Here is an 11,895-nt window from a genome sequence, read left to right as displayed (position 1 = left end):
AAGGCACTGTGCCACAACGAGGGGAGTTCCAAAAATTTCATCAAATGTATTAAAAAATAATGTTAATATTGTGATTACCCACTGGCAACCACTTATGTGTGATATAATCTTACAAAACATAAACATGTTAGATACATTTAATCGGGAGAAAATTAATTATTTGTATGAGTCCTGTAAATAATGCCCCCCAAACAAAAAGTGGACTATTCCAAATTCGATAGGTGGCAAGTAGAAATACTGACGGTAAAGTGAACAGAAGAGGATAAGCAGAAATAATGGCAATGGCTCTCTCAACCAATTATTAAAAACAAAATAACACTCATAGCCCGGTATATCACAGCCCAACGTTTGTGTTAAGTAATGAATGCATTTATACATCAAGTCTGAACTGGAGAAACACAACAAATTCCATCAAAGGTGTTTTTTCATAAAAATACGTCTAGTCAGACAGCTAACGTTATATCATACTAAAGAATTTTAAATGCGTTGTATTTATGAATTCAGTATCAATATTGTGGCTTTCTTCTCTTTAAATCCGTGAAATGTAATGTAATGAGCATTTCAGCAGATATTATATTTTTTCTATAATAAAATGCCAGTATTTAATTTTGTGAAGATGATCGCGTGACCTTGCGCGCGATTCACACCTATCACAGCTCGCGGGCTCACTTGCCGCCTTCACGAGAGCGCCAGATACATTACTAACAAATTAGTTTGTTAAAACGTACGTATATGGACTATTTTAAGAAGGTTAATAATCGCTTTTCTACTTTTGCCAAACAGAGTGTAACGTTACTAACAGACAGTCCACCGCTTGCTTTACGTGTTCAGCTAATTAGTTTACCTCAGAGAAACGATAGCCAGTGGCTACAAGCTACACTCGGTGGTTCACAGTACTAACGTTACAGTGAACTTGCGTTACTTCAATATGTTGCAATGCCTAAGAACAGCTTAATATTTCAATATTCTATATCACAGTTGTTTTTTTTAGGATGTCAGTGACAACCACACGATGTTAGACTCAGAAGAAGGCGTTTCGTCAGTGGATAACCTGTTTTATGACGGGCCAGTAATTCATAAAGTGTGAGTAGGCCTTTAAACATTATGTCAGTTATCTAAGACTGAATAAATCGAGAAACTGGTTATTCTTATGACTCTGTTTAGGAAACCATTATGTCAGGGACAGGGCTCCTGGACGTTTGATGCTCCACCCTCATTATCACAAATACCTGCAACTCAAGACATCCAGGGAGAGGCAGCACACCTTTTCTCACTTAGTGAGTCCTGTTTGTATTTAAGATAAAATAAGATTAGAGGTTTGGGTAGTTTCAGCATATCATATCCATTTTTTATCAACATCAGGATTGATAGTTTGAAAAGTTTTATTTTTATAATAAGTGTATCTATCTATCTATCTATCTTTCTATCTATCTATCAGTAAACAGATGTATGAAATGAAAATCGGGGACATTTCCTAGTTCAGTGGTCAAAATATCACTGAAATCACTGAAACAGGGACAATGTTTTTTTTTTAAATTTATTTATTGTTGTGGGTTCCATACATTAATATCATAGTTGATACAGTGGTTTTTGAGAACTCCAGTCGGAGACAGGACACCAAAAACTGGGACTGTTCCCTGCAAACAGGGACATCTGGTCACCCTTATCTATCTATCTATCTATCTGTCTATCTATCTATCTATTTAAATATTTAATAAAAAAAAGATTTTTAAAAATAAACCTAAAATCATATATATATATATATATATATATATATATATATATAATACATATATAAAATATCACACAACCTAAAACTGTGTACATTTAGGTTGTATATACACAAACACACACACATACATACTGTTGTGTTGGTAATCCTTATTCCATATTTATCCTTGGTAAATATGAGCAAAGAAACATGTGAAAGTAAATTTGCATTGTTAATCATATTGGTCTTTTATTAAAAATACTTATTTATTCAATACTTTTTGTCAAGATAACAGCTCTGAATCTTCACTTATATAATGCCTGATGAGTTTGGAGAACATGTGAGGTCAGAGGTCAGACAAGAGGTCAGACCATTCCTTCAGACACTCCAGACCTTTTAGATTCCCAGCTTCATGTTGGTGCTTCTCCTCTTCAGTTCACCCCATTCAATTTCTATAAGGTTCAGGTCAGGGAAGAACAGGCTAGGACAGAACATTCTTTATCCAAAACATTAAAGATATAGAAGTACTGTATGTTTCATTCACTGTATGGTACTTTTCATCCCTGGTGGGCGGTGGGCACCAAACCAATCTTGAGTTTCTGCTGCTAAAAATCTAATTTTTTATTATCATCTGACCATAACACCAAGTCCCATTTGAAATGCCAGTAGTTTCTGGAAACTGATTATGCTGGAGTTAGTATTTTCTTGAAACTCTCCCAAACAGCTTGGGGTGATATAGGTGCTGTTTGATATTTTATTATTAGGCTTTCTGACCCCAAGACTCAACTATTTTCCACAATTCTCCAGGTGTTCTTCATGGAGAGTTTTGGCAACTACCTTTCTTTGCATTAAGACAATATAGATACACATCCTCTTCCAGTAGGGCTGGACGATATGCCCCAAATTTATATCATAATATATTTCTTAATTTCGGTCAGTAGAATATAATTCTAACACTATTAAATAAGCCTCGTAAAAACGGCCAAGAATGTCCACAACAGATGTCTGTGCATACAAACTTATGAAAAATGAATTTGCCAAGTCTATGACAGCTTATTTAAAACCATATAATATTTTAGAAAAAAAATCCCAGCACAAAGTTAATGTTCATGTTAATGTTTTTATTTTATTTTTTATTAAGCCTTCATACAAACAATAAATGTGAAATCACTGTCAAATATATGTCTCAGACTCACCTAATTAATATTAATATCTAACTTCAAACTATAGCCTAATATACACTACCGGTCTAACGTTTTTGAACAGTATATTTTTAATGTTTTTAAAAAAATTATCTTCTGCTCACCAAGCCTGCATTTATTTGATCCAAAATACAGCAAGAAAATATTTGAGAAATATAAGAAAATATGGAAATATTTTCAAATTTAATTTATTCCTGTGATTTCAAAGCTATATTTTTAGCATCATTACTCGAGTCACATAATCCTTCAGAAATCATTCTTATATTCTGATTTGCTGTTCAAAAATAATTTATTTTGTTGAACAGCTGAGCAGATTTTTTTTCAGGTTTCTTTGATGAATAGAAAGTTCAGAAGAACAGGATTTATCTGAAATAGAAATTGTAACATTATAAATGTCTTAATCATCACTTTTGATCAATCCAATTTTGATCCTTTTATTTAGCATCCTTGCATGTATATCATTTACTTCCAAAAAAAAGAAAGAAAGAAATCATACTGACTCAAAGCTTTTGAATGGAATAGTGTATAATGTTACAAAAGTTTTTTTTTATTTCAGATAAATGCTAATCTTTGGATCTTTAAATTCATCAAAGAATCTTGAAAAAAAAAATTTCAACTCTGATAATTGATAATCACCAAATTAGCATATTAGAATGATTTCTGGATCATGTGACACTGAAGTAATGGAGTAATGATGTGAAAATTCAGTTTTGATCTCAGGAATAAACTACATTTTTAAATAAAGCAGTTATTTTATATAGTAAAAAATTAACTGTTTTTGCTGTACCGGTACTTTGGATCAAATAAATGCAGGCTTGGTGAGCAGAAGAATTCTGTACTCTGTACAATACTGCATTCTTGTAACTCAGTTCCTGATGGCAGACAATCATCTATTTATACTTTTTGCTGTTTCAATCTATAAGAATAATCATCTTACACTACCAGTCAAAAGTTTTTGAATTTGGAGTATATCAACCTCTTGGTGCATAAAGAAGAACTGTAAAGTTGTAAAGACTAAAGTCACAAATCCAAAGAGATATTCTTTATCAAGGCCAGCAGCCATATCACCCTGGAGCCCAAGACCGGTTTCCCACTGAAGCTAAGCAGGGCTGAGCCTGGTCAGTACCTGGATGGGAGACCTCCTGGGAAAACTAGGTTGCTGCTGGAAGAGGTGCTAGTGAGGCCAGCAGGGGACGCTCACCCTGTGGTCTGTGTGGGTCCTAGCGCCCCAGTGTAGTGATGGGGACACTACTGTCAACAAGCACCATCCTTCGGATGAGACGTTAAACCGAGGTCCTGACTCTCTGGTCATTAAAAATCCCAGGATGTCTTCTGAATAGACTAGAGGTGTGACCTCGGCATCCTGGCTAAATTCGCCCATTGGCCTCTGACCATCATGGCCTCCCAATCATCCCCATATCTGCTGATTGGCTTCATCACTCTGTCTCCTCTCCACCAGTAGGCTGGTGTGTGCAGGCAGCAAGGAAGTCAACCGGAAGTTAAAGTCGGCCGCGAGCTGCCATCTTGTAGCAGAACGTCACTTGCGCTACTGTGCGTTCACACCGCCAGCGTCAAAGTGGCCGGAAGTCATGCATTTTCAATGTAAGTCAGTGTCGAGCAGCGGCGAGGAGCGGCGCGGCGCGACTTGGCCGTTGACAGCGTCGAGAAGAGTTGAAATCAAGGCAACTTTATGGTAATGAGCTATGACGCGGTTGGGCAGCAACCAATCGGAACGTAGAAGTCCACCGCTTGAGAGGATTCCATAGAACGCAGCTCCGACCACATTAGTTCCCAAGCACAATGGAGGACAGGTTGATTATTGCTGTTTCGCGTTCGCAATAATCTATAATGTGTCCCTGTTTGCGTACAGGGACATAAAAAATAAATTAAAAGTGATACGTGGACCAAGGTGTCTGAGCTTGTTCATTTTAAGTAAAGGATCTTAATATTTCGTCCACAACAATATTTAATGAGATTAACTTATAACGTTACCCTCCTTGTGGTTAGTCTGCACAAGATCAGCAAGCTTGTTTGCTTTGTGGCCACTTAAAATACAAAATAAGCATTCGATCTACGTCAGAGCATCTGCGCTCACGAATGTTTCTGCAGCGTCGTTAGCAGAGCAGCAAGAGCGATTTTTGACGCTCTCGACGCTGGCGGTGTGAACGCACAGTTAGCATCCCATTGACTTTGCATTCATTTTGCTGTCACTTTCACAGTGAATAACTTTACATCTGAGGTGTTTAAAGACTCCATTTGTCCATTATTTATTTCTAAAGATACACGACAATGTATAAAGGGCTCCATTACCTTCTATGTTACATTATGGCCCCGTAGAAACAGTCTTTGTAAAAATAGGCTAACGATTGCGTCATAACCACTCGACTCTCTGTCGCACTGTACAGAAATTACCGTATAGACAGGAGGAGAAGCTCGCAGGCAATTAACTTAATATGGCGTACTGGCGTTACATTTTAAAATACTATACAAAATAATTAATCAGAATACTTACTCCTGCTCACTCACGCCGATGAACTCCCCGCTCAAGCTCGCCGTCTCTGCAAGATTAACGATGGGAGTTTGCACTTACAGCTACTAGAAGATTTACATCTGTCAGACAGGTTGCTGATGTCATTAAGCTTGGTTTGAGTCTGTGCGTCAGAAACGGAAGTGCTAAAAATGGCTAAAAATATGCTTCACTTGTCTCAATTGAGTTCCTATGGGGTCGCTGTGTCCATTTCTTTTACTGTCTATGGGTGTGTGGTAGGCGTTTTGGCGCAATATGGCTGCTGTCGCATCATCCAGGTGGATGCTGCACACTGGTGGTGGATGATGAGATAGCCCCTGACTATGTAAGTGCTTTGAGTGCCTAGAAAAGCGCTATATAAATGTAATGAATTATTATTATTTATGAAGGTTAAGACTCTGCCATGCCCACCTAAAACGGCTCATTCAAACACGCCCCATATGTCTACATCACTATGTGGAAATTTTTGCGTAATGCCGCCCAAATGTTCACACAAAGAAAAGCCATGTTTCAGTAACTGCAGTTAGTGTTGAAGCAGCCATGTCAGGGAGATGCTCTGTGTATCTAGGAGAAAGCAAAAACACTTCATTTTGCCTTCTTAAAGTAGATGCATTTAGGAATCTTTAAGATTCAAAGAAGAACAGAACAGCAATGCATTTTATGGACGACCGTTTCGTAAACCTAGGAGAGGAGATAATTCTGACTTTGCTATGACAATCTGGCGTAGAGAGAGAGACAGAGAGAGAGACAGAGAGAGAGAGAGAGAGAGAGAGAGATGGTCAGACAGTGGAGTCAGGTGTCTTAACCATCTGTGGCTTGTGTACTGCTAACATGTACAAGCTTCATCACTGTGTCTGTCACGCCGCTCTGTTCTCCTTTCGGGCTTGAACTGATGGTAAAATTAGGGACATTATTAACTGTCTTTACATTTATTTTGAAAGATGGAAGCTCACCATTATGGAAAGAGGCATTACATTTCTGACAAGTGCTTGCGGTGTTCGGCCAATCACAATGCACTGGGTCAGTTGACCAATCAAAGCAGACTGCGCTTGTCGGAAGTAGGGACTTTGTAGAAAACGACTCGTTTGAGAGAGGCAGGGCATAGAGGACATATAATAATGTACAGTATATGAAAAATAATGTGTTTTTGAAAATGAAAGCATGTCAACATATTCTGTTACACCAAATACACCAAATAATAATCTAGGGGTGCTCCGATCACGATCGGCCGATCGTTAATGCGCATTTCGTCAGTAAAGCCGGTTTTCTAATCGGCGGTTAATTCCATCAGGTGCGTGATTTCACATAGAGCAGCTGTTACTACACAGAGCCGTTGTTAACTGAGAAGATGGGCCAATAAACGCTGAAAATTAACGTGATTTGCGCATCTTCTCTATTAACAACGGCTCTGTGTAGTAACAGCTGCTCTATGTGAAATCACGCACCTGATGGAATTAACCGCTGATTAGAAAACCGGCTTTACTGAGGAGATACGCATAACGATCGGCCGATCGTGATCGGAGCACCTCTATAATAATCTTTAAAAAAGCATCATATGACACTTTTAAAATATAAAATGCAACCTAAAATTGCAATGTGTGTGTACATTTATTTGTACAGGTGTATATTGCATGAATTTACTGGAAGAGTGTTACTTTTTATTTAATTTCTCATTTATGAAGGTTGTTCTCAGAGATCAAAGAAATTTCTGCCTCCTGCACAAAAACCTATTCACAATCCCATCGCAAGTGTCCAGTGGCAGACTGTGAAATCACATGAGCTGGAGGAATCGGTTTTGTGGACCCATGAACCTTCTAGAGAAAGACATCAAGCTGTCGACCAGATGGGTTTTGTGGAAGCAGGGCCTTCACCTACTGCCAGTGCTCCTCCCTTCAAGACTCGGTATGGTTACTCAATCTTGATTGAGTTTACAAAATTTGCTGATGTAACAAGCAATTCTTTGTGAAATAGATATTGGCAGTAGAACAATAAGTGGGTAAACAGACAGGTTTTTACTGTAAACCTAGGTTGTTCAGAGCTCCCACGAGAAGGATCTCAGGGAATGATGAAGACAGTATCCCAAATCAGATGATGTCGACAACAAATGACATGGGTTTCCTTGGTCAGGTTGCCATGACAAACATAGGTCCACAGACTACACATGCTGTTGCTACCTGTAGTCCTTTTACTGACTTTGGCCAAACAGAAAAAACATGTGAGACACCTTCAAAAACAAACCATAATGTCCATTTTGGTTTCAAACCTGCAGAACTTGAAGGTAATATATCATTGTAGCACTATTACTTAACTTGAATGTCAAAATATAGAGTGAGTTAAAGTTGTAACAAATTTAACCAGCTATACTACCTGTTAAAAAGTTAAATCTCTGTACTTTTTAATGCCGGGTACACACTGCATGATTTCATTCAGATGCACAAAGTCAATTGCAAATTGGTGCTCGTGCATGTGAGTGACTGTCACATATTGTGTGCTGTGTGTTGTCAAAGACTCAATCTTAGAGAAGCGCAGATTCGTCACTGATGCCCATTAGATACTAAAAACACAAAAGTTTCACATACAGAAAACACTGTGTTATGCATGCCAGGCCAGTAGCTGACAACATCACTTTTCCTGTGCACATACACATTTCTAATATATACACATAATACATTTGTGCATGACATAAATGTTTTCTCAGGTTTGCATTTTCATAGTTTATAAGGGTTTAATTTTCAAAACTTGTACTTTGAAACCCATCTTACCCTCAATATGATGTCTGACCCACGTCGATGATTTGTTTTGTAGTGTGCACTCAACAGCAGATAAATGGTACCCCAGACAATCGTGTGGTGTGAAATGAACAGCAACATTGAAAATCATGCAGTGTGTTCCTAGCATAGTTATTAGAGCATGTGCAAAAACTGTAACAATTTCCATACATAGAGAACAAAATTAGTGTTAATCTGAATATTGTCATTTTAATATTGATATCGTTTTTCAAGGGTCATCTGGAAAAGGAGCACTACGTCCAGTCTCTGAAATTCGTATCCTCTTTCATTAAGAAATACATTTTAATATAATTAAAGACCTCATGAAATCAGAGTTTTGTGGCTTTGTGGTTTACTATTGTTTAACTAATCTATAGCATATGCTATTGTATTCTAAACACTGACAAAATTCACTTTTGGGCAACATTCACATAAAAAAAATAGAAAGATTCACTTCTGGGAATATAGAAAATTATATTGTACAAAACATCCTACCCAAATCCTGTTTTAGTCTTAGAACGGAAAACTCGGAATCCAAGGGGACTTTAAATTATTCCTTAAATTGTTCAATTTACATTCATGCCTTTGGACTGTGAATGATGCATTATCACATTCATTGTTTTCCTTGATATATGTGTAAGCTGCTAAATTCAGAAGTGTGTTTAAAGAATTTCCTTACTTCAACTATGTGCAGTCCCAAGCACTGGATGATGTAAATCTTTAGCATTTATATCTATTAAATGTAAAGTTCAAAAAACACATTGTGCAGCAAATTATTGCTCTATTTCAGGTTCTGTACACCAATAAAAATTTTGTTGCCTGTGCTCCAACGGGCTCTGGGAAGACTGTGCTCTTTGAGCTGGCCATTGTTCAACTACTGATTGAGGCTTCAGACGACTGGCACAATGTCAGAGCTGTGTACAGTGAGTTACAATTCTAGCTATTATTATTTGAGCTTAATAACTAAGCATTTTTTATTTGAGACTTTTCATTCACTAATTCATAACAATACTGTTTGACATTTTTTGGGTTTAGTGGCACCAATTAAGGCTCTTTGCAGTCAGCGTTTTGAAAACTGGAAACAGAAGTTTGGACCCCTTGGACTAAACTGCAAGGAGTTAACTGGAGACACAGAGATTGATGACATTTTTGAAATCCAAGATGCTCATCTGATTTTTACAACTCCTGTAAGTTGCTACATAAGGTAGAATCATAAAACATATTTCCAACAAGTCCTTTTAAGTCTTTTAAAGTTTTTTCCCTTTGAAAGGAAAAATGGGACAGCATGACAAGGAGGTGGAAGGATAACCGTTTATCGCCATCTGTTAGTCTCTTCCTCATTGATGAGGTCTGATTTATTTCTGATTTAGTATTTGATAACAGATGACAGTGTTTCATGAATGAATGATATTTTTGTCTACATACCCTCTCTAGATACACGTAGTCAAAGACAAAACCCGTGGAGCAACTCTTGAAGTTGTGGTCAGCAGAATGAAAACCATGCACTCGTATCAACTGGCTGTAAATCCAAAATCAAAAGCATCAACACGATTTGTGGCTGTCTCAGCTACCATCCCAAACATCCAGGATGTAAGTTGTTTGAGGAAGTACCAAAGAGATGAATATTTTTTCAGGTTAATTAAGATTATTCCTTATTTTCTTTACCATTTTAAAGGTATCTGAATGGCTTTCGGATGAGTCAGGGCCTGCCACTTGTTTGGAGATGGATGAGACTCACAGGCCTGTGAAACTGAGGAAAGTGGTGCTCGGGTTCCCCTGTGGAAATAATCAGAATGAATTCAAGTTTGATCTTTCTCTCAACTACAAAATGGCCAACGTTATTCAAACCTACTCTGATCAAAAACCAACCCTTGTGGTAAGTGAATCTTTGTAAATGCAGATGTGTTGGGTGTGTATTTTGAAAAAAATTAATAAATAAATGTTATACATTTGTCTGAATTTAACAGTTTTGCTCCACAAGAAAAGGAGTTCAACAGTCTGCTTCTGTGCTCGCCAAGGATGCCAGATTCATTATGAGCCTCGACCACAAACAAAGGTACTATAGTTACATTGCAGAGATCATGTATGTGTGTATATATACAGTCATGGCCAAAAATATTGGCACCCTTGGTAAATGTGATCAAAGAAGGCTGTGAAAATTCATCTGCATTGTTAATTCTTTTGGTGTTTTATTTAAAACAAATCACAAAAATGTATAATTTCATTGGATAATGAGAATTTAAAATGGGGGGAAATATCATTCTGAAATAAATGTTTTTCTCCAATACACATTGGCCACAATTAATGGCACCCTTTTATTCAATACTTTTTTAAAACCTCCATTTGCCAGTTTAACAGGTCAAAATTTTCTCCTATAATGCCTCATGATGTTAGAGAACACCTGACAAGAGATCATAGACCATTCCTTCATCCAGAATCACTCAAGACCCTTTACATTCCCAGCTCCATGTTGATGCTTCTCCTCTTCAGTTCACTCCTCTCATTTTCTGTAGGGTTCAGGTCAGAGAACTGGAATGGCTATAGCTGAAGCTTGATTTGTGCTCAGTGACCCATTTCTGTGTTGTTTTTGAGGTTTGTGTTTGGGTTATTGTACAGTTGGAAAATCCAAACATGACCCATTATAAGATTTCTAACAGAGTCAGTCACTTACAGTTTTTTTATCTGTTAGTATTTGATAGAATCCATGATGCCATGTATCTGAAAAAGATGTCCCAGACCTCCAGCAGAAATATAGGCCCACAACATCAAAAATACAGCATTATATTTTATTGTACATATGGTGTACTTTTTATCCCTGTTTTCACCAAACCCATCTTGAGTGTTTACTGCTAAAAAGCTCATTTTTTAGTTTCTTCTGATCATAGAAGCCGGTCCTATTTGAAGTTCCAGTCGTGTCTGATAACTGAATATGCTTTAGTTTGTTTTTGAATGAGCTAGGAGAATTTTTCTTGTAACCCTCCCAAACAGCATGTGATGATGTAGGTTATGTTTGACAATTTTTTAAAAAGTTTTCTTAACCAGAGACTCAACAATTTTCTGCAATTCTCCAGGTGTGACCGTTGGAGAGTCTTTAGCTAATCAAACTCGTTTTCTCACCGTGCATTAGGACAATATAGATACCCGTCCTCTTCCAGGCAGTTTTGTAACATTTTCTGTTGGTTGGAAATTCTTAATTATTGCCCTGATGGTGGAAATGGGAATTGTCACTGCTCTAGCTCTTTTCTTAAAGCCGCTTCACCAATTTGTGAAGCTCAATTATCTGTTGCTGCACATCAGAAAAATATTCTTTGTTTTTTTTATTTTGATGGATGATTAAGGGAATTTGAACTTTGTTTACCCTCCTCTTTATATTTCTGAGAAACAAGAAGCCATAACTGGATAATTTCATATTTATAATCATGCTGGAATGCTCAGAATTGTGAATATGAATGGGAATATTCATAAAGAGAATATTCATTTCATAAAGATATTAACCCCCATTTTATATTCTTATTATCCAATGAAAGGATACATATTTTTTAATAAAAGATCAAAAGGATTAACAATGCAGATGCATTTTCACAGCCTTCTTTGATCATATTTACCAAGGGTGCCAATATTTTTGGCCATGACTGTGTGTGTATATATATTAGTGGTGGGAAAATCACTCACTGTTCTTGACTGAAT

At 37.1% G+C, this 11,895-nt stretch overlaps 1 protein-coding gene and 1 pseudogene across 3 annotated transcripts in view; both read left to right on the top strand.

Annotated features, from left to right (window-relative positions):
* The first annotated feature begins 263 nt into the window (after positions 1 to 263).
* hfm1 (helicase for meiosis 1) overlaps positions 264 to 11,895 on the top strand; it is a 28,785-nt gene continuing 17,153 nt past the window's right edge. The window contains exons 1-13 of one of the 3 annotated variants that reach the window (XM_026206524.1): positions 264 to 417; positions 992 to 1,083; positions 1,165 to 1,277; positions 7,123 to 7,342; positions 7,468 to 7,718; positions 8,443 to 8,484; positions 8,850 to 8,920; positions 8,999 to 9,131; positions 9,244 to 9,395; positions 9,479 to 9,556; positions 9,643 to 9,798; positions 9,884 to 10,084; positions 10,176 to 10,264. In XM_026206524.1, the coding sequence (XP_026062309.1) occupies positions 1,013 to 1,083; positions 1,165 to 1,277; positions 7,123 to 7,342; positions 7,468 to 7,718; positions 8,443 to 8,484; positions 8,850 to 8,920; positions 8,999 to 9,131; positions 9,244 to 9,395; positions 9,479 to 9,556; positions 9,643 to 9,798; positions 9,884 to 10,084; positions 10,176 to 10,264 (1,577 nt within the window). In that variant the 5' untranslated portion in view covers positions 264 to 417; positions 992 to 1,012. Of the gene's footprint in view, positions 418 to 645; positions 725 to 978; positions 1,084 to 1,164; positions 1,278 to 7,122; positions 7,343 to 7,467; positions 7,719 to 8,442; positions 8,485 to 8,849; positions 8,921 to 8,998; positions 9,132 to 9,243; positions 9,396 to 9,478; positions 9,557 to 9,642; positions 9,799 to 9,883; positions 10,085 to 10,175; positions 10,265 to 11,895 lie in introns of those variants that run through there. The other 2 variants (XM_026206523.1, XM_026206522.1) reach the window with 2 other exon arrangements.
* On the top strand, positions 3,965 to 4,081 carry LOC113046494 (uncharacterized; annotated as a pseudogene).

This window comes from Carassius auratus, chromosome 27, assembly GCF_003368295.1.
Source record: "Carassius auratus strain Wakin chromosome 27, ASM336829v1, whole genome shotgun sequence".
Lineage (NCBI taxonomy): Eukaryota > Metazoa > Chordata > Actinopteri > Cypriniformes > Cyprinidae > Carassius > Carassius auratus.
This window is presented reverse-complemented; position numbering and strand designations above follow the sequence as displayed.